Source organism: Crocodylus siamensis, chromosome 15, assembly GCF_052110815.1.
Source record: "Crocodylus siamensis isolate JL-2025a chromosome 15, ASM5211081v1, whole genome shotgun sequence".
NCBI classification, from domain to species: Eukaryota; Metazoa; Chordata; order Crocodylia; family Crocodylidae; genus Crocodylus; species Crocodylus siamensis.
The window spans coordinates 45,647,370-45,674,917 of NC_143409.1; the positions used below are offsets into that span (position 1 = coordinate 45,647,370).

The window sequence follows — 27,548 nt, forward strand, 5'->3', positions numbered from 1 at the left end:
TGCAACCTCTTACACAAAAGCAATGTTACTTGCATGAGGTAGTCCCGTTGGGTCATATTTTCTTCTCACAGTAACTCTCCAGCAGTGTTATACTGGGGATTTAAATGGAGTGACTCCTGCTTCCCACCAGTGTGAGAGGAGGCCTGGACTCACATGAGTGAAGTTAATCACAGTGATGAGCAGCTGCATAATTAGGTCCTTAGATTCAAGCTTCTGGGGGCAGGAACAAAGTATTTGACACAAAGCTATTTTTTGACTGAAGGGAAGGGATGAGCTAGAAGAAGCTGCTGGAGACGTCTGCCCAGCAAAGAGAGTAAGACAACCAGGGTTAGAAGCACCGGAGTTAATGCATCTCTGCAAGGGTATATCTCTGACAAATGATTTGTGGACAATTATAACACATTGTCCACTGCCATACTCAGGTGCATCTGTGGCAAAAGGCTCCAAAAATCAAGTTTAAAAGCAGAGTTAATGTCAGCCCCATGATAAAATGCCTGCAGAATATATTACAGAGAGCATGTAAAAAAGAAAAAAACCCAAATGGTCCCAAGAGCCAATTGTTGCAACCAAAAACAGCAATGACAATAACAGTATCATCTTACTCTTTTGTCGTGCTTTCCATTCATAGATCTTGTGGACATGCACTGTGGACCCAGTCCTCTGTGATTTAAAAGGCACAGTAAAAAATCCTGATACAGGTCTTAGAGTCAGTGCAACAAGTAGATACTTACAGAGGTGTCTGTCCCAAGAGGCTAGAGCTGTGTGTATCATACAGCCCTGCACTGTGGGCAAAGGGTCATTATTGTGTTGTCAGTGTCTCCTCTCTAAACTGAGAGGCAACGCATGATCCTTTCCATGGGGAAAGCCTGTAGGCCTGTGCTCTCATTCAGGTCTGAGCCCTCTGCTGATGCACATGTCTTCTGCTGACATGGATGAGCCAGTAAGTGGGGAATACATCTAGAGAGAGATCTATATCTAGATATATATCTCTAGCTAGCTATCTAGAGATAGATAGATAGATAGATAGATAGATAGCATCTCCCCAGCCCCAGCCAGAAACAGGTCCCTCAGTCTACCCAGCCCTTCAGACTGGGTGGACAGTTGGTATTAGTAGGCCAGCCATGTGATTGCCCCCCTGCTTCTCCAATTGCAGGAAAAGAACAAAGGGACTGGGTGACACTTAGTCCCAGCCTCTAGGGTCCTTTGAGGACATGCATTCATAGGACTGTGATGACGCCTGTAGCTCAATTACTGAAGAGGCCTGGGCATTATATTTCAACTAGCCCTTTAATGCAGGCCTGTTAAAATGCATCAGGTCACTGGGGCACTTGGCATTGTGCTCTGCCCTTGTCCAGGAGAGCATTGGGCCACCAGCACAGAAATGCCAACACCAGTACATCTCCATGACCCATTGGGCTTGCTCCTCTGAGGACAGCCGAGTGGGGATAACCCAACCCCCTCTGCCAGCAGGGGGTAGTCCAATGCCTGCCCAGCAGTTGTCTAGGTCCCACTGTCAGAAAGCCCTTGGATGCTGTTCCTTCTCCCAGCTAGTTTTGGGAAGGAAGGGAGGGATGCTGTCTGGGGAGGATTGCCCCCCTGCCACCCTCTCTGTGACCCACTGCTGGTGTAGGCATTTAGAGCTATGCCCACCTGTTTGTACAGGGAGCTCCCCCTACTCCTGCGATTGGGGTGAGAGAGAATCCCACATCCTGGCAGCACAAAGTGCAGGGTGTCACTTGGCTGGAGGCCCCACAGACTGCACAGGGGCACAAACTGGGGCATGGGCAGGGAAGGCCCAGGGGCAAGTGCTGCTATCCATCCAAACAGGTGCAAATGTGCTGTCCCCAGCACCCCGAGAAGGCTCCTGCCTGGAAGGAACTGGAGGAGGCTGTTGATGAGGTGGGAGCTCCTTCACACCCTCCTGTCAGCTAGCTGCAGAGACCCTTGCCCTTCACAGAGGCGCCTTGATAACTTGCCTGATGGAGGAACCGAACCACACTGATCTGCTGGATGCTCCCAGGCAGGAATACACAGCTGTACAGGAAGCCTCCTCCACAGTCCCCAGTGTAGGGAGGCAAAGGGAGATGTGCATACACCAGTCCTTGCAGTGAAAGCTGAAACCCAGACAGGGGCTCCACTGGCAAAATTACATTTGTGTTTAAAAGTGCAGAATCAAGTAAAGAGCAGGAAGAAGCTTTTTCTTAAGGAAGGCTCGCCCTCTAGTGATGAACCAGAGCCTAGTCCCTGGTAAGTGAACTAAAACCTGAGTCAGCTACAGCTCCTTGTCAGGACACCCTCCTTTCCATCCCAAATCTCCAAAGCAACGAGCCCCATTAAAGGCAGCATCTCTGGCATTGACTCTAAAATCAATGCCAGGAGGATGATAGCACAAAACCTTAACCATGACCTCAGATACACTTGCACTAGAGGTGCACCAATACATTGGTCTGATATCCGATTGGCACCACTATAAAGAAAATTGTTTTGGAAATTGGCTTTTTTTGCCTGATGTGGCCGAAAATGTGGCTGATAAATGCTCCGTGCATGTGCGCAGCCACTGCATGGCACATAGGTGGCAAGGAGCACAGTCCCACAGTTTTGAGAACTGCATCCAGCTGATACTTCTCTTATGGTGGAAGGGGCACGAGGGGGGGCAGATCAGGGCCCCCGCAGTGAAGGAGGGAGTAGGGCTGGTGCGGGGGCAGGGACTAGGCAGGACACAGGACAGAGCCACAGCTCATCTGGGGGGTGCTAGGAGGTGGGGGTGGCTCTAGACTCCCACCACTGCGTGCACCCCAGGAGGGCATGAAGGGCATGTGCCCCCATAGCTGCGTGTGGGGCATGTGTGGGCTGCCACTGTGGGCTGGAGCCGGGTCTGTGCTGGGCTTTTCCCAGTGGGGGGTGGGTCGGGCTGCACTTGGGGCAGGGCAGCACTGGGAGAGTGGTTGGGGGGGATATGGAGAATTTTAGGGTGGCTGCAGCCCACTCGTAGCCCCCTCCCAGCACTGCCACCACCTGGTCCAGCCCCCAGCTGGGAAGAGCCCAGTGCCACTCTGGCCCCAGCCCACAGCAGCAACCTACCCCACCCTGAATGCAGATCCAGGGGGCACGTGCCCCCCACACCCTCCCAGGGTGTGCGCAGCAGTGGGAGCCGCCTCCACCCCCAGCATCCCCATGGCTCTGTCCCGCCCCCTGCCCCTGCTGGGCAGTATCTTCCCCAGCCCCTGCCCCAGGCCCAGCCCCACTCCCTCCCCCATCATGGAGGTCTCGATCTGCCCCCCCCTTTTCATCTCCCCCGCCTTCCACCACAATGGGTTTACCAGCCGGATGCTACTCTTCACGCTGCTGGGCTGCATATCAGAAATCGGCTTAGTATCGGTTGATATGACTCCTTAAAGATCAGCTGTTGGTACTGGCCCCTAAAATCTCTTTCGGTACACCTGTAACTTGTTCCCATGGTGAAAGTACTTTTGATTGCCTCTGCTTCCAGGCATGGGAGAGGTCTTCTGCCTCCACACTCCTGAGCTCACTGTGACAGGGTCGGGCAAAGGTACAGGCAGTTCAGAAGACTCCTGAAAACAGCAGACTAAGAAAAGATGAGACGACCCAGTGGGAAGCTCCAGCAGGGTGATGCTGGAGCTCTTCTTGTTTTTTCTGCACACATCACCTCTCACCAACACTCTGCAGAATCCTAGTGGAGCCCTAGTCACTAAAGCAGGGGTGGGCAAAATGCAGCCCGGGGGCTGGATACAGCCCACCAGGCCACTCTATCCAGCCCGTGGTGCCCCTAAAAAATTTAGAAAATTAATATTTATCTGCCCCTGGCTGCCTATCATGTGGCCCTTGATGGCTTGCCAAAACTCAGTTAGCAGCCCTCCACCCAAAATAATTGCCTGCCCCTGCGCTAAAGACAGACTGATTGACTGACTGTCCACAGAGGATAATAGGGATGAAGAGAAGTGTGTTGGTAGTTTTTAGGGAATAAATGTCTTTTTTGTTCTTATAAACCAGATGAGTGAGTATGGGGGAATGGTTTTTCAGTGATAGTGAGAGCAGCATGCTGCAGTGACTTCCTCTGTTACATACACTGCCTGCAACACAGCACACAAAGTGCTGTCCAGAGGTTATACACAAGCAGTAGAAGACAGCGTCAGCATGTGAAAATACAGCCAGGAGGCATCAGATAAGTACCGTCGTTCTTAGCTAGCAAAGGGAGCTATACTTGGTCAGCCAATATTCACAATGAAATCAACTGTGCATGTAAGCAAGCACTTCAGGTCTGGGCCTGCAAATATTTAAGTTTTTCATTTACTTAAAAAAAGTAATGAGGATGAATCAATACGGCCAGTTCACCAAAATAAGCATGGAGTATACTTATTTTCCAGCTAAGAGGGACAAAAGATCATTATATTTTCCAAAAAGCTGAACTGCAGATTTTGCCTTACATTTCTAGAAGCATTGTACTCTCCAAGAGGGCTCTGTGTTCCGGTCAGAGTAGCTAAGTTACAGCAATGCTAGAAAGGGACCACAGAAGATTTAATCTAGTTATTCTACAGTCACCATCATAACTGAGGTCACTTGACTGTTTTCTGAGAACTTGCCTTTCAGATTAAAGCTAACCTATGGTTCATCTTCCCTTCCTTCTCGGCTGGAGCCTTTGTCATTTTGTCAAGTGCAGAATGCCTAGTACTGGCAGCTTCCCATAAATCCTCTTCCACTCGACCCCTCCTTTCCACAGAAATTGTGGTGCCCAACCTTTTGCCTCCACAAGCCTAATGAGTGGTGTGGGGTTGATCTGGGGCCAGATACCACAAACCCTGATCCAGATGGGCGGTGCCAGATCCAGTCATGTGCTGCTTAATGTAGACCCATGCTTGATCTGACAACATGCTTCTCCTGGAGCTCTGGTGTAGTGCCCAAAGACTGGAAGAAGGCCAATGTGGTGCCGATCTTCAAGAAAGGGAGGAGAGTGGATCCGGCTAACTACAGGCCCATCAGCCTGACTTCTATCCTGGGGAAGATCTTAGAAAAGTTTATTAAGGAGGCCATCCTTGATGGACTGGCCCAGGCTATCATCCTAAGGAATAGCCAGCACGGGTTTGTTGCAGGTAGGTCTTGTTTGACCAATCTCATTTCCTTCTATGACCAGGTGACCTATCACCTGGACCAGGGAGAAGAAATTGATGTCATATATCTTGACTTCAAAAAAGCTTTTGATCTGGTATCCCATGATCACCTCTTGGCCAAACTGCCCAGTTGTGGCCTTGGCTCCACCACGATCCGCTGGCTGGGAAATTGGCTCCGTGGTCAGACCCAGAGGGTTGTAATTGACGGCAGTCACTCATCGTGGTGCCCTGTGACCAGTGGGGTCCCTCAAGGCTCTGTCCTGGGACCCATCCTGTTCAACATCTTCATTAATGATGTGGACATTGGAGTCAGGAGTGGACTGGCCAAGTTTGCCGATGACACCAAACTTTGGGGCAAAGCATCCACGCCAGAAGATAGGCGGGTGATCCAGGCTGACCTGGACAAGCTCAGCAAATGGGCGGACGAGAACCTGATGGTGTTTAACACCGAAAAATGCAAGGTTCTCCACCTTGGGAGGAAAAACCTGCAGCATCCCTACAGGCTCGGCAGTGCTATATTGGATAGCACTACAGAAGAAAGAGACTTGGGGGTCATCACTGACCACAAGATGAACATGAGCCTGCAGTGCGATGCTGCGGCTAATAAAGCGACCAAAATGCTGGCTTGCATCCATAGATGCTTCTCGAGCAAATCACGGGACGTCATTCTCCCCTTGTACTCGGCCTTGGTGAGGCCAAAGCTGGAGTACTGCGTCCAGTTTTGGGCTCCACAATTCAAAAAGGATGTGGAGAAGCTGGAGAGAGTCCAGAGGAGAGCCACGCGCATGATCAGAGGTCAGGAAAACAGATCTTACGATGACAGGCTGAGAGCCATGGGACTCTTTAGCCTGGAAAAGCGTAGGCTCAGGGGTGATCTGATGGCCACCTATAAGTTTATCAGGGGTGACCACCAGGATCTGGGGGAACGTTTGTTCACCAGAGCGCCCAAGGGATGACTAGGTTGAACGGTCACAAACTCCTGCAAGACCGTTTCAGGCTGGACACAAGGAAGAATTTCTTTACTGTCCGAGCCCCCAAGGTCTGGAACAGTCTGCCAGCGGAGATGGTTCAAGCACCTACATTGAACACCTTCAAGAGTAAATTGGATGCTTATCTTGCTGGGATCCTATGACCCCAGCTGACTTCCTGCCCTTTGGGCAGGGGGCTGGACTCGATGATCTCCCGAGGTCCCTTCCAGCCCTGATGTCTGTGAAATCTATGAAATCAGGAACCACCCATCCTGGCTCAGACCTACACACCACCCAGTACAGTCCTGCATTAGACAGATCTGGCATGCATAGCCATGTTATGCAGCCAGTGCTGCTCCCCACTGGAAATCTGGCAGCAGGGGAGCAACAATTAATGCTGCATCTGCACCTCCACTACCAGATCTCTGGAGCCTTGGGAGCTCCCCAGGGAAGGGCAGCAGAATGGGGAGCCCTGAGCCCTGAGCGGGCAGCCCAGATCCTCCCAGCACACAAATCTGGGGGGTACATGCCCCTTATGCCTCCTTCCCTGTGGGGGTGCATGCAGCAGCGGGGAATTGTCCTCCCCCCGACCCATGGATGAGCCGCCCGTGGTTCTGTCATGCTTCATGCCCTGGTGCCAGGGCCCCATATACCACACTGGCTGGGTAGCACCTGTAGCCCCAGTCCCTGCCCCACTCCCACCCTGGATGTGGGGGGCTTGATCTGTGTTCCTCCCACCACAGATTTACGTGCAGGGAGGTGCTCTCCAGGCTGCCTGGCTCTTTCTGAGCCAGGTGTATGTCTGCTGTGTCCTGCACTCAGCAGCTCCCTGTAGGCTGGAGTGCTGCTGGCCTGCAAGGGGAAATCCAGATCCCTGCACGACGCTGCGAATCCGGGACAAATGCTGACCTGAAGTCGTGCAGCCTGGGACTGGGACTTGATGATCCCATTCCAGGACTGTCCCACCCAACTAGTAACAGGTGGTCACCCTAGCTGGAAATCAGCTGTGTCTTCTCTCCTGCGCTCACACTGCCTCTCCTATGGAGAAGGCTGCCCAGGCCCTCAGAGCGTGACTGGGGCTGCGGTCTGTGAGAGCCAAGCAGACCTGAGCTCAAAGGGGCTGTGACTTGGGATGCTCTGGGATGTGAATGAGGCTGTGGAAGAGCCAGGAGGCTACTGGGGGCAAGTCTCTGCAAGGCCATGAGGGGGCAAGGGCTGTTACCCATGATCCTCTCCGGTACCACAGGTTATAGAGTCAGAAATGAGCACTGGGGACCTGTCTGTCGCTGCAGGGAAGGGTTGGAGAGGCTGGGCTGGGTGACACAGGCAGGGCAGGTGCCATCGTGGGGACAGACAGACTGACCCACACAGAGGTAGAAATCCTATTGATGGCAACTCAGGGAACTAGGGCAAAGTACCGGATGCAGGAGTCTAGGGAGCAGCCAGAAGGAACGGGGCAAAGTCTGGGGAGAAGAATGGGGAACACCAGGGTTGCAGTGACACGGAAGTCAAAGATTGTCATTTGGAGACTGTCTCTCCAAACGGGGCTGTTGTGAGGCTGAGAACTGGGTTCCAGATGAAGCTGCTCTCCCCGACCGTCAATACGAGGCTGTTTCTTTCTGACGCTACGGTTGTCCCCTGATCCCACAAGAAGGGTCCGTGGTGTGAGAAGTGCTGAGTGAAGGAGCAGCTGTCATCATGTTGTTGTTCAGGCTTGTACTGTGAGCAATGCAGGGAGGGAAAGAAAGGCCCATCCATCCACAGCAGCACAGGACAATGCAGATTTGGGGTCACAGCTCCAGCAATAGGCGAGTCCCTGGGTAGCCTAAGGGGGACCAGGAAACTAAACTGGATGTGTAGCAGCCTCCATCTGGTCTTCTTCTCTCATGTGCCTGGGGCCTTCATATGAATTTGTAAGCTTTGGTGCCCACATAAAAGGAGACAAATACAGCTTTCGGCTGCAGGCGTACCACTTCGTCACATCTTGGAACAGGATGAGTCTTTTTCTGTACTGCTCTGGGGAACCTCGAAAGCTCTGTTGCAAGTACAGTTTCAATTGTGTTTATAAATTAGAGATATTTAAGAGAGGGGCTGAAGGGACTCACCTATGAGTAGAGATAAAAGTTACATGCGAGTAAATTTTTGATGAAATCTAACTAAGACTAGGCTTGCCCAATGTGATCCTACTGAGTTCCATTGATGAAGGAGGAATGGACCTGTGCCTATTCATTTCTCTCACGAATTATCACTGGTCCCTCTGTCCAATTATTTTCTGTCTGCTTGGAAGCCAGCGTTGGTCTAAGGCTCTTTGTACCAATTGTGCTAATAATAACAAATTGATATACGTTATCAATGTTTATTCTAATCAATCGTTCTAATTCAGTTCAGAACAACTGTTCTCCAGGAGATTCAAAAAAAAAGTTCACGTGCAGAAGGGAAGGGATCAGTTTATGATCCTCCTGCTGCAAATGTGATTATGTCTGAGTATTTATTTCTTTTTAAAAAATACAGTTTGTTTCTAGTTCAGGCTCCAGGCCTGCCAAGTTGCTGCAGTATGCCTTGACTTTAGATGGTAGCAATTAGGTTGCTAATCTGCCTTGCAACAGCCTGGGTGTCATGCTTGTGTGTCCTAGTGATCCTGAGAGCTATCTATGTTGCCCAAAGTCTCATACTCCCAGCAGGGTCCCCCATGGCAAACACACTTGAGGGGAGGCTCCAAACAAACCATGGTCCAAACCCCAAGTCCTCAATGGCAGATTAGGAGGAATGTCAGGATCTCAGTGGCTGTAAGGACAGAAGAAGGCTGCACCAAGATGGAGATCTCTTGTTGTCTAAGGTTCTCCCTTGCCAGTGGGTTCAGATCTCCACCTTGTTAAGATCATGTGGTTGCAGTTTTCATGAACCAGCTTCTTCACATTGAACAAAGTCATGTGTAGGCTTCTATCACAGGAAACAACACGCTTTCGTATACCAAAACCCCTGAGGATGAGTGATGACAGATACAGAACTAGTGAATCCAGTAGGGCTGTGCAAAGCTTTGGATCATGATTTGGATTTCGAAATGATTTGGATGATTTGGAGGCTGAATATACACATTGGAATTGAATTGCTGGAAGCTTTAGGCTTTCCAAATCGATTCGTAGCTTCTAAATTGATTCGGAAAAGATTCTGAAAAGATTTGGCAATCTGATCATGGGGTATAATGGGGAATCAACAAAATATCTATAACTTGGTTGTCTTTTGGCTGATTCAGATGAAACTTGCAGGGATAGTAGCCTCTACTGAGAGCATGACATGTGTCAAGGAGATAGGTGCAGGAGTTTCTGGAAAACTGGACCTCAAAGTCCTGAAAGCAAAACTCATGCTGTGTGTGTGTTAAGCCACAGTGGGGTGAAAACTGCAGGGATGGTAGCCCCTGTGGAGGGCACAAAGCCTGCCAAGTTTCAAGGAGATAGGTGCAGGGGTTTAGGGGAAACTGTACCTTAAGCTGCTGACAGGCAAAACTCGTGACATAGGTTAAAGTGCAGCAGGGTGAAAGCTGCAGGCCTGCTAGCGCCTGCCGAGGCCACGAAGCCCATCAGCTGTCAAGGAGATCAGTGCAGGGGGGTTCTGTGGCCATGCACCTCTAGCTGCTGACAGGCAAAACTCATGACATAGGTGCTTGCTGCTTGCTTCCTGGGACTGCTCCCTCATGGCATTCTTGCTGGTCCTTCCTCCTGCATTGTCTTTTCCTGAACATGGGGAGATAGAATGGTTGATAGAGGGTGGGAGGGGAGACAGGACACAAAGGCCCTACTCTTAGTTTCATTGTTAGTAGGGTTGGAAGGGACCTGAGCAGATTCATAGATGCTAGGGTCGGAAGGGACCTCAATAGATCATCGAGTCCGACCCCCTGCATAAGCAGGAAAGAGTGCTGGGCCTACATTACCCCAGCTAGATACACATCTAACCTTCGCTTGAAGACCCCCAGGGTAGGGGAGAGCACCACCTCCCTTGGGATCCCGTTCCAGACCTTGGCCACTCGAACTGTGAAGAAGTTCCTCCTAATATCCAATCTAAATCTGCTCTCTTCTAGCTTGTGGCCATTATTTCTTGTAACCCCCGGGGGGGCCTTGGTGAATAAATACTCACCAATTCCCTTCTGTGCCCCCCTGATGAACTTATAGGCAGCCACCAGGTCGCCTCTCAACCTTCTCTTGCGGAGGCTGAAAAGGTCCAGTTTCTCTAGTCTCTCCTCATAGGGCTTGGCCTGCAGGCCCTTAACCATACGAGTGGCCCTTCTCTGGACCCTCTCCAGATTATCCGCATCCTTCGTGAAGTGCGGCGCCCAGAATTGCACGCAGTACTCCAGCTGCGGTCTGACCAGTGCCCGATAGAGGGGAAGTATCACCTCCTTGGACCTATTTGTCATGCATCTGCTGATGCACGATAAAGTGCCATTGGCTTTTCTGATGGTTTCGTCACACTGCAGACTCATGTTCATCTTGGAGTCCACTAGGACTCCAAGATCCCTTTCCACTTCCGTGCCACCCAGCAGGTCATTTCCTAGGCTGTAGGTGTGCTGGACATTTTTCCTCCCTAGATGCAGCACTTTGCATTTCTCCTTGTTGAACTGCATTCTGTTGTTTTCTGCCCACTTCTCTAACCTGTCCAGGTCTGCTTGCAGCTGCTCCCTGCCCTCCGGCGTGTCCACTTCGCCCCATAGCTTAGTGTCATCTGCAAACTTGGACAGAGTACATTTCACTCCCTCGTCCAAGTCGCTGATGAAGACATTAAAGAGTATCGGTTCAAGGATCGAGCCCTGCAGGACCCCACTGCCCACACCCTTCCAGGTCGAAACCGACCCATCCACCATGACTCTCTGGGTGCGACCCTCCAGCCAATTCTCCACCCACCAGACTGTGCAGTCATCCAAGTCACAGCCCCTTAACTTGTTCACCAGTATGGGGTGGGATACCGTATCAAAGGCCTTCCTGAAGTCCAAGTATACGACATCCACCCCTCCTCCTGCGTCGAGGCGTTTTGTGACCTGGTCATAAAAAGAGACTAGATTGGTCAGGCACGATCTGCCTGCCACGAACCCGTGCTGGTTTCCCCTCAGCATAATTTGTCCTGCCGGGCTCTCACAAATGTGAGCGTTGATAATTTTTTCAAAGACTTTGCCAAGGATGGAGGTGAGACTGACTGGCCTATAGTTGCCCGGGTCCTCCTTCCTCCCCCTCTTGAAAATGGGAACCACATTGGCCCTTTTCCAGTCCTCCGGGACTTGACCCGTGCGCCACGAGCGTTCAAATATTCCCGCCAGTGGCTCTGCAATGATGTCGGCCAGTGCCTTCAGTACCCTCGGATGGAGCTCATCCGGGCCTGCCGACTTAAAGGCATCCAGTTCTTCCAAGTGACCCTGCACCACCTCAGGGTCCACGCATGGAAGTCTGGTGCCTTGCTGCTGCCTCCCTACACTCCCAGTGAGAGACTTGTCGTGCCTCTCGCTTAGGAACACTGAGGCGAAGAACTCGTTGAGGAGTTCAGCCTTGTCCCCTCTGTCCGTCACCAATTGTTTCTGCCCATTTAGCAGAGGTCCTATTCCTCCCTGGGCCTTCCTTTTACTCCCTATATATCTAAAAAACAATTTCTTATTGTCTTTTACTTGGGTTGCCATCCTCAGCTCCATGGTAGCTTTGGCCTGTCTAACTGCCTCCCTACAAGCACGAGCAGAAGAGGTATATTCCTCTTTGGTGATCTCTCCCTGTTTCCACTTTTTATGTGCTCCTCTTTTGGCCCTTAGTCTGCCCTGGATTTCTCTGGTCAGCCAGGGAAGCCTCCTGGCCCCTTTCCCTCTTTTACCTCTCACGGGGATCGTCTCGTTTTGTGCTCGAAGGATAGTTTCCTTAAGGCACAGCCACCCTTCTTGGGCTCCCATCATTTCAAAACTAATACTCTGCAGTGCGTCCTTCACTAATCGCCTGAGTTCACTGAAATCAGCTTTCCTAAAGTCCAGCACGTTCACCCTACTGGTTACCTTACCTACTCGACGCCTTATGTTGAATTGTATTTTTAGGTGATCACTGTCCCCCAGATGGCTACCGATCTGTAGGTTCCCTACTATGTCATCCCCCGTTGCCAATACCAGATCCAGTAAGGCATTCCCCCTAGTGGGACCATGTACCTCCTGCGTCAGGTGGAGGTCCTGTACACAGGTTAGAAACCTGCGTGAGCGGTGGGACTTTGCTGTCTGTGTCTCCCAACAGATGTCCGGGTAGTTTAGGTCCCCCATGACCACCGCCTCTTTAGCTTTTATGGTCTCCGAGAGTTGCCTCAGGAGCCCCAAATCTATTTCTTCCCCTTGATGTGGGGGTCTGTAGCAGACCCCTACCACCAAATCCTTTTCTCCTTGCCCCCCATGTAGCCTAACCCACAGTCCTTCTACTTCCTCATCCTTTGATTCTGTCTTGATGAGGGTTGATGTATATTGCTCCTTAACATAGAGCGCAACCCCTCCCCACTTTTTCCCCACCCTGTCCTTTCTGTACAATCTATAGCCCTCGATATGTACCGCCCAGTCATGGGATGAATCCCACCAGGTTTCCGTCAGCCCCACTAAGTCATAGGCGTTTAGTGCAACCAGGAGCGCTAGTTCATCCTGCTTGTTCCCCATGCTCCTAGCATTAGTATATAGGCACTTGAGCCCTGCGACTGGTGCCTTTGCTGCCCCCCCGCTCCAAGTCCCAAAGGGCTCTTTGTCTCTTACCTTCTCATTCCTTACCTATGCCGTATTGCTGTCCACCGCCTGTCTTTCACGTTCCCAAAGCTCTCTTTCTTCAGGCTGGGCTGTCCTTGTTGGTGCCACCTGGTTTGGTGGTCCACAGCTTCCCCCGCCCTCATCTTCCCCTCCCCCCGATGAGCCTAGTTTAAAGCCCGCCGGAGGAGATCCGCCAACCTGTAAGAAAACACAAGCTTACCTTTGGGGGACAGGTGAAGCCCATCCCAGCTGAGCATGTCCCTCGTTGTAATGTGTGGGTCATTGTCCAGGAAGCCGAAGCCTGCCTCGAGACACCACTGCCGAAGCCGCCAGTTGGTCTCTTGGATGCAGTTCTCATGCCGTCTTCCGCGTCCGTTCACTGGTAGGATGGAAGAGAATACCACCTGTGCACCGAATTCCCTCAGCACGCCGCCCAGAGCCTGGTAGTCCGCCATCAGGTGATCGGGGGTTCTCCTGGCCGCATCATTAGTACCCACATGGACAAGGACCATGGGGTAGTAATCGGTGAGCTTGATCCTGGCCTGGATTACCTCCGTCACATCCCGAATCTTAGCTCCAGGCAGGCAGTAGACCTCTCGTGCTGAAGGGCCCTGGCGACAAATGGGCCCTTCCGCACCTCTCAGGATGGAATCGCCTATGACGAGCACGCGTCTCCTCCTCTTCTGGGTCCTCTCGGATCATCGAGTCCGACCCCCTGCCATGGCAGGAAAGAGTACTGGGGTTAAATGACCCCAGCAAGGTGTACATCTAGCCTCCTCTTAAAGACCTCCAAGGTAGGAGCCAGCACCACTTCTCTTGGAAGTTGGTTCCTGACAGTGAAGTAGCGCCTCCTGATGTCTAGCCTGAATCTACCCTCTGCCAGCTTGTGACCATTATTTCTAGACACTCCTGGTAGTGCTCGGGGGAACAGGGACTCCCCCAATGCCTGCTGGTCCCCTCTGACTAGTTTGTAACAGGCCACTATATCCCCCTCAGCCTTCTCTTGTGGAGGCTGAACAGGTTCAGGTCCCGTAGCCTCTCCTCGTAGGACCTGCCCTGCTGCCCCTGATCATGCGAGTGGCCTCTCTGGACCCTCTCCATGTTGTCCACATCCTTCCTGAAATGCTGCACCCAGAACTGGACGCAGTACTCCAGCTGCGGCCTGACCAGTGCCGCATAGAGGGGGAGGATCACCTCCTTGGTCCTGCTCGAGATGCATCTGTGGATGCATGACAAGGTGCGGTTGGCCTTCCTGACTGTGTCCCAACACTGCCGGCCCATGTTCATCTTGGCATCAATGATGACTCCAAGATCCTTTTTCTGCCTCTGCACTGATGAGAAGGGAGTTCCCCAGCCTGTAGGTATGCTGCTGGCTCTTCCTCCCCAGGTGCAGTACCTTGCACTTGTCAGTGTTGAATCCCATCTTATTCTTATCTGCCCACCCCATAACCTGTCTAGGTCGGATTGTAGCCTATTCCTCCTTTCTCCTTAAGGAGCAACCACTCTCCTTGGACACCTGGTTCCCCTCCCCTCTGGGACCTCAGTGCTTCCCCGACTATCCTCCTTAGCTCATTCAAGTTGGCCCTCCTGAAATCTAAGGCTGCTGCCTTGCTGCAGGCCTTTGCCACCCTGCGCTAGATGGTGAGTCCCAGCAGGCGATGATCGCCGTCACCCAGGTGGTCAAGCACCCGGAGCCCCCTCACCAGGTCATCTTCCGTGGCCAGCGCCAGGTCCAACAAGGCGTCTCCCCTGGTGGGGCGGTGCACCTCCTGGGTTAGATGGAAGTCCTGCATTTGAGCTAGGAACCTATGTGATCGGTCAGACCTGGCCGACTGCTAATCCCAGCAGATGTCTGGAAAGTTCAGGTCCCCCATGACGACCAGGTCCTTTGACCTAACTACCTCCGTGAGCTGACTTAAGAATTCCTGGTCGAGCTCTTCCCTGTGGTTGGGAGGTCTGTAGTAGACCCCCACCGTTAAATCTCTTTCCCTGTGACTGCCTTGTATCCTAACCCAGAGCACTTCCGTGTGCCCCTCCTCTGACTCTGCTAATTGACGAGGATGTGTATTCCTCCTTAATGTAAAGCACCATGCCCCCACCTTTCCTCCCTGTCCTATCCCTCCTGTGCAGCCTATAGCCCTTGCTATTCACCCTGCAGTCATGTGTTGGGTCCCACCACGTTTCAGTGAGGCCCACTATGTCTGGGTTGGTGTCAGCTAGCAGGAGGGTAAGTTCCTCTTGCTTGTTTCCTTCAAGGGCCCTTGCAGGTTTGTTTGCCCCCCAGCCAACAGGGCAAGGGCTACCTGTTGCAACTTGTCAACACCGAACCTCTGCTTCCACCAGCTGGAGGTCATCTAACCTTTGCTCCTGCTGGGCTGTGTCAAGTGAGTACTGCAGCCGGTGAAGGGGACCCTTTGCCCCTTCTTTGGAAACTGAGGCAGAACGATGGGCATCTGCCAACTTAAGGTTGAGACCACACCTGTTCCTGGCTTCACCCACTTTAGGGGTTATAATGGCTGGGAGAAGTGAGAACCCATTGCTCCTTGCATCTCTACACCCCAGCGAACCTTGGAAGGGCCTGGACTGAGACCAGACCAGCTGGACCGGCCTGAGACTGGACCGGGCCAGCTGACCAGGCTGTGTGGGGTGCTTGGGGGGTGATGCAGTGTGGGACAGTGAATGGAGCCAGACAGCCTGGGAAGGTCCAAGAGGTGAGCTGGATCCAAGCCAACACCCAGCAAAGGTGGGCTGGGGGGCAGCTCAGGTCAGCTATCAGTGTCTGTGAAATACAGAATACCTTGCGCAAGCACGTAAAATATTGCAATAAGGTCTACAGGGCTGTACCAAAGTCCCCTCTGGGTCCCCCGGCCCTGCCAGGCTCACTGAAGGCCTGCCCAACCAGAAGGGCTTGCTGTGCTTCCAGAAGTCCAGGCTGGGGGTCTGATAGACCCCAGGAGGCAGGGAGCTCCAGAGCTGAGGGGCAGCTGCTGCAAAATAAGCCCCCATGCGCTTGCCCTAAGCAAGCTTGGTGCACTGAGGGCCTTTAGAGGATGTTGCTCTGAGTTGGCCTTAGCACTCAGGATGGGACATAAGGGAAGAGATGGTCCTTTAAATCAGTGCTTCCCAACCTTTTCCAGTCCAAAGCACACTTACATTAATAAATATTTTCCACAGCACACCTGTTAAGGCATTCCCCATCCTCATACCTATTGTAGTGCATTGTAGCTCATTGACGTGGCACAGTTCGAAGCACACCTGTTCATTTCTGATGACATACACCACTTTAGATATCTGGGGCGTAGGGCTTTAGGACTTTCTAGGTCCAGAAGAGCACCCTGAATTGTCCCCAAAAAGCTACTGGGAGCCAGTGCAGATTGGTGCACCAGAGCAATGTGCTCCTGGTGACCCACCCTCATCAGAAGACAGCCAAATTTTTCTTCTCTAATTCCAGCTTCCAGGTGGCTGTTGTGGTCAGCCCCACAGAGCGCATAAGGCCAGCGACCAGCCACAATGTTGAAAAAACAGGGAGGAGATGGATATGTAAAAGTTTCCACCTACTCTGCCTTTGAGAAGCAACATGGCAAAGAACAGGAAAAGGAGCAAGCAGAGGTGTGAACTGGGTTTAGTGGCCAGGTGAGGGACCAAACCTGACAGTGTGAAATCATCTGTATTTGGCATGTTCTTTGGGAGGAGGCTTTGGCTACTGACAACACATTTAAGTTGGAAAAAGGCAAAGAACTGCAGTTAGTGAAATCCTAACTGAGGCATATTGTACCTTGCAAATGAAAGAGACTGAAAGGTTTTACATGTGTACCAACACCTGATGAAACTCTACAGCAGGACATCACAGAGTGAAGGACACACAGCAAGACCAGGGACTCCAAGGAGCTGGCAGAGTCTCTGAGCAAAGACTGTATAACAATGAAGACTGGGTTATTTTCTGGGTGTCCTGGTTGAGAGCTAGAGGCTCAGATCCCCCTGATCCCTGTGCAGGGCTCCTTGGGCTGATGCTGGCCCTGCCCCAGCCCCAGCCCAGGAGGAGCAGCTCTCTGTTCCCCTAAAGGGGGAAGCACCAGGGCTCCCAGCAGGTGCAGTGGTAGGTCTGGAGGGGCCTTTGCCACTGATGAGGTTTGAAATGAAATCTGTAAGAAATAAGGTTTAGTGGAGGCAAGTACAGGGCATATTTTTTATTTTTCCCAAGGAAAACTGAATACATTCAGGCAACTTTGAGTTTTTAGGCAGTTCAGCCCCAAATACCAGCTCTGACAGACCTGAAACCTCTTGGCTGACAGGAGGTGCACTGAGAAGTGTTGGGTGCATTGAAATCTTGGCTAGTGACGTGTATATTTTTCAGCAGACAATCAGATTCATTTCCCAGGAACGAAACAAGTGTGAGCCCAGCTCTGAGCTCAGGGAAGTGAAACTAGCCCTGCCCCCTCTCAGATCACAGCCATGGCTTCTGGGAGCTCGGTACAAAGCCTCCGGGATGAAGCGACCTGCTCCATCTGCCTGGACTTCTTCAAGGATCCGGTGATGATCGTGGGCTGTGGGCACAACTTCTGCCAAGCCTGCATCGCCCAGTGCTGGGAGGGGGCCAAGACAGATGTCACCTGCCCCCAGTGCAGACAGACCTTTCCCCAGGGGACCCTGGGCCCAAACAGGCAGCTGGCGAATGTTGCAGAGCTAGTGAAGGGCCTGAGCGAGCCGTCAGCTGTGGAAGCCAGAGGGAAGATGATGTGTGAGGAGCACGGGGAGGCTCTGAAGCTTTTCTGTGAGACAGATCAGATACTGATGTGCTTGATCTGCCGAGAGTCCCAGGTGCACCAAGCTCACTCCGTGGCTCCCATCCAGGAGGCTGCCCAGCATTGCAAGGTACAGAGGCGTGGGTCCGGTCTGGCTGTACAGCTGGGTGGGACTTACACTTCCCTTTTAGCGCTGCGTTTTGTGGAAGCCTCTGTGCAAACACTCCTACTAGAAGGAGGAGAAAAGGATCATCTCAGGGATGTTTTGTCATGAAATGCTTCTGTTTCAAACCAGAGGAACCAGGGAAACCACTCCCTGGCTCTGGACACACAGAGCAGCTGAAACTCTTCCAATGTCACTGCAGCAGGGATGACCCACAGTTGCGTGTGAAGGGCTGTGGCTTGAAACCCAGGGCATCAGGCACCAGTTTCCCTTCAGTTGTTACAGCCCTCCCTGGTAGCTGCCTGGAGACTTCTGTAACCCCGGTGGCAGCCCAATAGTTGCCACCCCTGACCAATATCAGGGATGGTTTGGTGAGAGTGGGGCAGGGCTTCCAGCCAGCACCAATTCACTTTTCAGCCAGCCCCTGCTCCCCAGAGAGCAGCCCGTGGTCCCAGGGTCTAACACTTAACTGATTTAACTATTTACACTTTATTTCCAAAACAAGAATAATAGAAAAGGTTATTTACAAGTGAACTTAAATGGCATAACCAGAATCACAAAGCAAACCAGAATGCATTCATCAACCCTTGACTCAAGAACCACAGGGAGGGGAACTGGCAGCTGGCAGCTGCTGCTGAGATGCTACCACATGGAAGCAAGGTGCTCACTCCCAGCAGCTCCAACAGGCTTCCCAACAAATGACAGACTGCAACAGGTTAAGCTCTTCTGGTCTGCAGCAATCAAACCGTATCGAACCCCAGTCCCACAAAAAGGCTGAAGGGTGACCCTCCGTGGCAACCAAAAAGGCAAGCAACAGAGCAGGCTCCTGCAGCAATCAGCGTGACCTAAGCACAAAGCTCAGGGACTCCATCTGATGACAATCAGCTGCAGAATAAGGGACAGGACTGAGTCCCCTCTGGGGCAGTCAGTGGCAGAGGGTCAGCAACACAGGCAGCTCCCAGGGGTCTTTGCTTTAGACCCCTGCTCCAGATGACTGGCTGGGCACCCCACATGCCTCGTGGCTTGCCAATCCTGCTCCGAGTGCCAGCCTGCACCCCGAGCTCCCAGGGACCCTCATCCAGGCGCTCTCCCACTCCTCAGGATCCCAGTGCCTTGCCTGCTGCCGTTCTGCTTCCCCAGGGAAGGTGAGGGGTTTCCTCAACTCACCAGCCCAGCTCCCTGCTCTGGACAAGGATGCTGTCTGCACTCCTGGTCGCTGCCTCTTCTCCGCAGTGGAGCGGGGGCCGACTGCCGCCCCAGACTCCGGGACGCCCGGCATGTCCAGCACACTGCGATGGGGCCTCGGGGCACCAGCTCTCTGCCCCAAGCCCTGGCCGCGGCTCCCTCTCTGCTGCAGGGCTGGAGGCACAGCGACTGCTGCTGCCTTCTTTTCCCAGGGCCGTTGAGGCTCTTAAGAGGGGTCTCTGCTCCCTCCGCTGGGTCAGCTCACCCCAGCTCTTCTTAGGCCTCCTGCGTCATTCTCCGGAGTCACTGTCAGCAGCCCCCTAACACCAGTTCAGCTGCTGGTTTTATCTGCTCCGGCTATCCCTCCCTGGCTTGCAAACCGGCCAACCAGGGCTCAGGGTGGCAGGCCCCCAACTCTGGCCATCCCCCTTCCCTGCGAATGAGGGGACTGAAAACCCCTTCTTTCGACTGGCTTCTCCTTCTCCACAGGGCAGGGCTCCCTGCTCCCCCCTTGGGGTCGCTCAGACTTCACTGGCACTGTTTCTAGCCCAGGGTAAGTGTCTCGAGCTGATCTGGTGAGCCCACACTGGCAGTCTGTTACACCTCTTTGGGGCCAGGGAGGGATTGTAGTGCATTGATAGACTCTGTCCCCCTTCTACACAGCCCCGTGTGGCATACTCTGGAAGGCAGGTCTTGCTCACCGCATCTGCCACTAGCAGGGACTTCCCAGGCCAGCAGCTGATGCTCATATCAGTGTGGAAGTCTCAATAATATGCGTTGCTTTGGTGTCCTAAGGGGGAGCTTCAGGGGCTAATGATGGGTCCAGAGGGGAAGTAGTGAAACCACCCCAGTCCAGAGAGCATGGCTAGGAGCTACTTTTGTATCTGAGAACCTCCTTTTCCTGTCTGTGCCCAGGCCTGGCTAGCAAATGATGAGTTGTACTGGTTCTGCATTAATGCCGTTCTTTTTGAGGCTTCCCATTGTAGCTGTATCTGTGCTGCTGGGTTGTAATACTTCAGGACTTGTGTCTTGCTTCTGAATTTCTTTGTTTCAGTGCACAGAGACCAGATCTGTGGCTTGTCCTGCTTGGCTGCCTAAGACTGGCTGGGACTCTGGAGTGTCAACCACAGTGCATCCCAGACTGTATTGTTTTCTGTTCAGTGCATCTCATTGACAGGCTGCACCTCCTCAATGGCTGTAGCATTGCTTTGTGGCACATCCCCAGGACCTGCTCGTATTCTTCAATCTGCTCTTTCTGCTGGGCAGGAGCTGGCTCTGCAATCCAGCTGGAAGCTGGCTGCTTGCTGCTCTGTCTCTAAGTACACACTATTCAGTGCTGCAGCTTCCAAGCAAAGGGAGTACGGTGCTGGGAGCTGCTGGTCCAGCCTGAGCACATGGAGCTTACTGGTGCCATGCTCACAACGCACTCTCAGGCAGCCCGCTTGGTTATGGTGGGGGAAAAGACTCCAGCTTCTCCCTGCAAAGGAAAACTGATCCAAGGAATTTTCTTCCCTCAGGAACAAATTCAGACTCAGCTGCAGCTTCTAAGGGGAGAGAGGAAGAGGCCTGAAGACCTGAGAGTGAGTGAAAGTCAGAAGCAGGAATATCAGGTGGGTGCTGCTGGGGTCAGGCTGAAATGGTGGACAGAGGAAGGGTCATCTCCTGCTCTGCACATTTGGTGGAGCACAGTGCCAGAGCACTGAAGCTTGGTGCCACCCTCACTCGTGCACAGATCTGGGTGGGGGGCACACTCCCTGCACCATGGTTGCCAGGAGTGCACACAGAAGCAGAAGCCGCCCTTTCTCCATCCCTGCACCTCCCAAATGAACCGATCGCAGCTCCATCCCGCATCCTGACCTGGCTGGGCAGCACTTGTTGGTCACCTCACTCACTCCCCCCCACCCCCTTGCTACAGCACTGGTGGAACAGTTACCAAGTCATTTTGTGACCTTATACATTGTGTGGTGGCAGGCACACACAGCCAGGCCTTGCAAACACACTAATTAGTGAGTTTGCAGGGATCTGGGTTTACCATTTGCAGCAGAAAAAAGTGGATTTTCTCTTTTAAAGGAGAAAAACGTGGGAAACTGGGTTTCCTTGCACTGCTTGCAGCATAGGGGCAGTGGCAGGGGTGCTGAGTTTCACCACCCTGCTCTGCCCTCACCTGCTGGGCCGCAGAGGCGACTCCTACCTGTGCCAGTCCAGCCAGGCTGCAGCCCTGTGATCTGCTGTGGGCACACAAATCTGAGGAGGTACATGCCCCCTATGCCCCCTTGAATGCCTATGCCACCACCTATGGTTGGGCACCTCCCCTGCCCCACACACCCGAACCCTGTCCCACACTCCCCGCCCCCTTCCCCACATATTAGGGGGCTGGGGCCTGGGGGACAGAGAGCAGAGAATCAGGAGTGAGGGGCACCAGGAAGGCTGATGGGGGTGGGAGGCTGCAGGTTGGGAGTGAAGAGTACCTCTGGGGGCAGACGATTTGGAGTGAAGTCTTGGGGTTGTGGCTTGGGAGTGAGGAGCACCAGCATGGGTAGGGGCAGGGGACTGGGATACTGCTGCTTGGCACTATGAAGCAGTAGGGAGGACAGCTGCACCTGGACCCAAATCCTGGTGAGCAAAGGGGGCACCTTTCTAAATATATACATATTTAGAATTTATTTTATTATGAAGATTGAGGCACCGTTTGCCTTACAAATTGATTTAAGATTGTAAATATATCAATAAAACATTTTTATATAAACAATTGTATTCAACTGATACCTATATACAGCTATATATATCTATATATAATATAGATGCATTTCATTTTAATTGTGGAAAAATAATCATCACCAGACCTGCATCCTGGTGAGTGAAAGGGGCAGGGGAAGCTCTGATTTTCTATGATGGAAAAACCAAAATCAAAGGCCAAAATATATAGGTACTTAGAATTTATATTCTACTAATTGAGGCACTGCTAGGCTTCCAAATTGCTTTAAAATTATAAACATATCAATAAAACATTGTGTTCAGCTGATACCTATTTATATAGTGGTTTCTCACTTTAATTGTGGAAGGAAACAGACTTTTGATTAGAGAATTTTGGGTTTTAGATCTGAGATTTTGTTATTTTTCAACAGAGAAAACCAGGATCCCTCGCAATGAGGGAAGCTTTCCTTGCTGATAGTCATGGACTTCTCCCCTCCATAAGGTCATAGTCCTCAGGGCTGCAGAAAAATCCTTTGCAAAATGAATAGAGTGAAGAGATCCCCAGCAGAGCCCAAGACCTGAGCAACCCCCAACTCCGTTCCAGACGGTGGGAGATTGGGGCTCCCAGCCCTACAGACAGTCAGGCCCACGGGACCTTATGAGCCATTCCCTGACTCTCCCCAAAGGGCCTGCCCTCCCTGATATGGTTTCTCTCTCTTCCTAGCAGCAGAAGGCAGCAACCGAGAGGCAGAAGATTGTGGATGAATTTGAAGGACTGCACCAGTTTCTGGAGAAAGAAAAGCAATTCCTGCTGGCTGAAGTGGGAAAGCTGGAGAGGGGGATTGAGAAGAGTCAGGGGGAGACTATTACCCAACTCTCCGAGGAGATTTCCCTTCTCAACAGCCTGATCAGGGAGCTGGAGGGGAAGTGCCAGCAGGCAGCCAGTGACCTCCTGCAGATGAGGCACATGAAATGCCTCCAGTCCAAGAGCAAGGGAGGGAAAGGCTTAAATCTTGGGTCTGCCGGGACCAGGTGTATAACTGATGAGGGATGACAAGGGGACAGGCCCCAGGCAGACACTTGGCAGCAGCGGGCATGCCTACACGTCCCTGTTTGGTGACATCGGTACTGCACTGTGTTTTAGGACTTGCTTGGGGGAAGTACGAACAGACGATGCAGCAGCACCCATACTGCAGCATACGGGTGGTGCATGACTGGATTCACCTGTTACATTGCCATAGTGGCACACTATAGCTAGGCAGCGCACTGCTACAGCAACATAGCCGGAAATCATGTGTAGACACACGTGATTGCTACATCACTGTAGTGTGCTGTACAGCAATGAACCGCATCACAATGTCACCGCAGAGTGACATGTAGATGCACCCAGTGATGGGAGATGTAGAATATCAGCCACTGCTGTTGCTGCCCTGTGCAATTTCACTGCCCAGGGTGCACAGCTTCCCTATTTTGACACTTGGGGGAGTTGGGGGTGGGATCACTGAGTCGCAGCTGCACTTTCCCCAGATCCTTCTGTGTGTGGCACTCGGACTCCGAAAACAAAGTGCGTCCCCTTGAGCATTGGGTCCCCAGGGTGTGGTGCATGGCACTGAGCTCACTTTTCTGTCTTTTTCTCTCCCTTTAGGACATCAGGAGCATGCTGAGCAGGTACGTGGCTCCATCTCACTCCCCATACAGGGAAGGGTCTTGGAGACAATGCAATGGGCACATCTCTGCAGGGCACCACAGCACAGCAAGCGCTGGGACTGCCCTTGAGATGGGAAGAATGAACCATCCTCTTCTCCTCAGGGTAGCGATGGCTTTGGGCACTGGCAGCCTGAGGACTATAGAGCTGTAATCTGGGCCTTCCCCCTCTTGCCCCTGGGGAATCAGTCCTAGCCACCAGAGCTTGAGCCAACTGCCCGTGAAGTCTCAGCTCCTTCCTGATCCCAAGAAATATCCCGGGTATTTCCCTGCTGGGGGTGCTGCCACCGCCACTGCCCGTGCTGCCCCTGCAGCTGAGGCACATGGACAGAGTCCGTCTCCAGGTCCCTCCATCGACCCAATGCTATTATTACCTTGGAGCTGAATTCCAAAAGGGAAATCAAATAACACGGACTAGTTTTTCCCAGGTGCAAGAAGGAGCGGTTCCAGCTGCCAGAGTGGACTTGTCCAGAGCTGAAAACGAGATTTAGCATCTTGTCTGGAAAATACCTAGCTCTACAGGAGACTTTGAAGAAGTTTCAAGGTACTGAGTAGGGGGCTGTGAAAGGGAAGACGTTGGTGTCTCTGTTGGGTACGGAGTGGGGGGGGGAGACAAGCAGTTGGTTCATATTTGGAGCCGATGGCTTTTTTATTTGGGAGAGAAAGTGAATGTCCTGGGCTGATATCCCAGGTCGCAGGTATGAAGCCACAAGGATAGGGCCTCTCTTTGCCTTTGGGCACATCACCGATGAACCAGAGCTCCTCAAGGACTCTGTGTCCAAGCTGCAGAGCTGCAGCGCCCCTGCTGCTCCAGCGCTGCTCAGCATGGGCACCTGCAGCTGGGGTGCTGGGAGCTGGGGGGCTTTATCCCACTCACAGCCAGGCTGCAACACCTCGTGTCAGGTCACCAAAAAGCCTAAATTAAAGGAGAGGCAGGTTTTCAGGTTTGAAGCCTGCTGGCTTGGGCCCAGGGAGTGCAGGGAGGGAGGGTCCCTGATGGGCCAGGAGAGGAGCTGGGGTGGAGGAGGGTCAGGGAGGAGCAGGGAGGGAGCAGAGCAGGCAGATGGTCTGTGGCCTGGGTGAAGCTGCACCTCTGGTATCCTGCAGCCTGTGCAAGCCCTTGCCTGTTCCCTCAGCCAATGGAGGAGGAAGTTGTAAATCTTATTTGCCAGGGGCTCTCCCTCCAACTCCACTGCTTGTCCCTTTTTGTCACTGAGTGGCTCTTCCCCAGTGCCTAAGGGGACAGGATGGACTCCAAACTGAGCTCCCCTGGGTCCAAGGCTGCTAAAGTCCTCCTTCTGCCTGCACCTGCAGCTCCCTCCCTCTCTGCCATTATGGAGAGGAGCAGAGGGAGATGGAGGCAGCTTCTGCAGCTACAATCCCAGCAGCTGGGGGAGCAGCTGCCCGAGTGTCTCTGCTCAGTCTCAGGCTCAGGACCAAGGCAGGCCACAGCCAGCAGCATGAACCAGATGTAGGAAGTCTAATGATCGTCCCCCTTTCCCCTGCAGAGGCTCTGCCATCTGAGCTGGAGAAGGGATCATACGCAAAGGGTAAGCGCTGGGGGAGCTGATCCCGGATCCCACAGAACCCGTGCCTGCCCCTCACAGGAGAGGCAAACCCTCTCCCAGCCCAGAACCAAAACCCACTGTGCTGGGATCTGGGGCACTGGGCTAGGATTTTCCTGTCCTCGCCTATGAATTTGCTGCCACCTCCTCCCTTTCCCCTGGGCAGGGGCTGTCGCCAGTGCCAGGACAAGGAGCTGCGGGGCCGTCCTTGCTCAGCTCCTGGGGCCAGGATGGACCCAGGCAGGTCGGGGCTGCTGGGGAGGGGGAGGAACGGCCCCGCCTGGCCCAGGGCTGAGCTCTGCCCCCACGCCGCAATTCTCTCTCCCAGCGACGGTGACTCTGGATCCAGACACGGCTCACTCCTGGCTTGTCCTGTCTGAAGATCAGAAAAGTGTGAGATATGAACAAACGCGGAAGCATCTGCCCGAGAGTCCTGAGCGATTTGAGTCCATGTACTGTGTGCTGGGCCGTGAGGGATTCACTTGGGGGAGACACTGCTGGGAGGTGGAGGTGGGGGAGGGGGTCTGGGCCATGGGGGTCGCCAGAGATTCGGTGGCGAGGATGGGATTGTACCGGGTTAGCCCAGAGGTGGGAATCTGGGCTGTGCAGCATGGCCATGGTCACATCCAGGCTCTCACTGCCCCTAAATGTACCAACCTGTCCCGGAAACTGGTGCCCAAGAAGGTCCGGGTGTGCCTGGACTTTGCAGAGGAACAGGTGTCATTTCTCAATGCTGATACTGAGGACACAATCTACACTTTCCTGACGGCCTCGTTCACTGGGGACAGAATCCGGCCCTGGCTCCATGTCCGTTGGCCTGGATTCGAGCTCAGACTGTGCCACTGAGTCCGGTGGGGGAGGTGGGCATGTAGGTCTGCCATGGCTTTCTGCCACACCATGCTACTGTGCAGTAGTTGCAGGCTACCACGCCATCAGTGTCTTGTGTCGACATGGCCACTGAGAACTAAACCCCTGAGAGCCTGGTTTGTCTGAAGGCAATGAAACTCATGCAACTTCCAACTTGTCCTCTCTCTACTGACTCCCATGGCCCCAGTGCTGCCACATTGTAGCACAACACACAACACCAACTGACAGAGCTAGTGGGCTGGGCTGTCTTCAGTGCCTGCTGTCTTGAACAGAAGGAACATAGGCAAACTTTCACGTATCACAGTCCTCCTCCTCAGGCACCTCTGGAAGCTTGCCCATGTTGATACCAGCCCTACAGTTGCTCCAACAAGATATCACCCACAAGAGCTCTTGCCTCTAGTTTCCAACAGAATTCAATAGACACCGCCTGTTCCTTGTCACCCTGCTACAAACAGCCTAGCTCAGGGGCAGGCAAAATATGGTGCAGGGTTTTCCCCGATGCCGCACGAGTGTGGGAACTGCGTGCATACTGCGTGGAGCCCTGTGCTAGAGGCAGCCGGCTGTGCTCCCCACCCTTGCACGCAGCATTGGCTGGAGTCGTACGCTGGGCACCAGTGCCTGCACTGGGCATGGGGGTCCTGAGCGCTCCTGCCTGCTGGTGCTGCCCTGTGGGGGAGTGTGTAGGGGTGTGTGGGTTGGGGGATCCCAACACCCCCCAGCATCCCTCACACTCCACAAATCTCCCACAACCTGCCCCCATAGCTCCCCTACATATACACCCCCCTCAGCTTACCTTATGCTTCCCCACACACACACAGCCACATCCCCTCACAAACCCCCATACACCCCCCATACACAACCCAACCACCCCCCATACATATAATGTACAAGAGTAAGACTTTATTTTTGAGTTATTATGCAATTGCCTTTATATATAGTATGCAAACAGAAATGACAACAATATTTTTTTCAATAAAATTATAATATGTTATAGTAGGTGTTTAACTCTTAGTGTATGATTTGGTTTTTTTCTGTTCCATGCACTCCTTCCAAAGGAGTTGTTCCACGGGGCAAGGGGAGGGACTTTCAATGCAAAGGTCAGGGGTTAGGGGTGGGACTTCCGGCCCCAAAATGGCAAGCAAGGAGAGGGCTACCCACGTGGCCCTCTACAGCTCACCAAAACTCGATTTGTGGCCCTCCAGCTGAGATAATTGCCCGCCTCTGGCCTAGCTGGAGGTTTCATACAAACATGCAGGCATGATTTACGAGCCAGTCATTGTGCTGTAAGTCTGCAACACAGATTGCACTGTACGTTACTTGTGTATTGGAGAAAAATGTGGGTTACAGCATGTTTCCCTTTGCAGGCTGACAGAGTTCCAACCTGCAGGGGACTGTTTGGGGCTGGGGGAAGTGGGAGAAGGGTGAACACGGATGGGGTACCACATGAACATGGCAGCCAGGCAGCACAGCGGAGAGCAGCTGGTATGTCTATTGGGGGGTATAGGCAACATGGAGGGAAGGGGGTTTGGGGAGAGATTGAGGGGGGCAGCAGCAGTTCTCATGGAGCCCCCACACTGAGGGAAGGAGTGGGGCAAGGTTGGCTGCTGTGGCTGGGGCTGGTATAGGAAACCTGGGGCCTGGGACCAGGGCAGGAATTTGAGATCATGGGGCACAGCCAGGGAGGGGGGTGGTTGGGGCAGGGGCTAGTAAGGGTGCTGGCTCCCCACTGTTGTGCGTATTCCCAGGGAGAGGTCAGGCACCATAGGCAATGTGTCAGAGGGGCATGTGGGTGCAC

General features: G+C 52.9%; 1 protein-coding gene across 3 annotated transcripts; it reads left to right on the forward strand.

The window, feature by feature from the left end:
- Positions 1 to 17,285: 17,285 nt before the first annotated feature.
- Positions 17,286 to 26,023, forward strand: LOC149852517 (zinc finger protein RFP-like). Of its 3 annotated transcripts, none has more exons than XM_090028667.1 (7): positions 17,286 to 17,705; positions 20,441 to 20,533; positions 22,345 to 22,580; positions 23,271 to 23,285; positions 23,750 to 23,865; positions 24,830 to 24,871; positions 25,215 to 26,023. In XM_090028667.1, the coding sequence occupies exons 1-7, from the start codon at positions 17,286 to 17,288 to the stop codon at positions 25,730 to 25,732; spliced, it is 1,440 nt and encodes a 479-aa protein (XP_089884793.1). In that variant the 3' UTR covers positions 25,733 to 26,023. The 3 variants fall into 3 exon arrangements, with proteins under 3 accessions (XP_089884793.1, XP_089884792.1, XP_089884791.1); XM_090028666.1 differs by having other exon boundaries at positions 22,345 to 22,573; positions 23,261 to 23,285; XM_090028665.1 differs by lacking the exon at positions 23,271 to 23,285 and having other exon boundaries at positions 22,345 to 22,598.
- Positions 26,024 to 27,548: the final 1,525 nt, after the last annotated feature.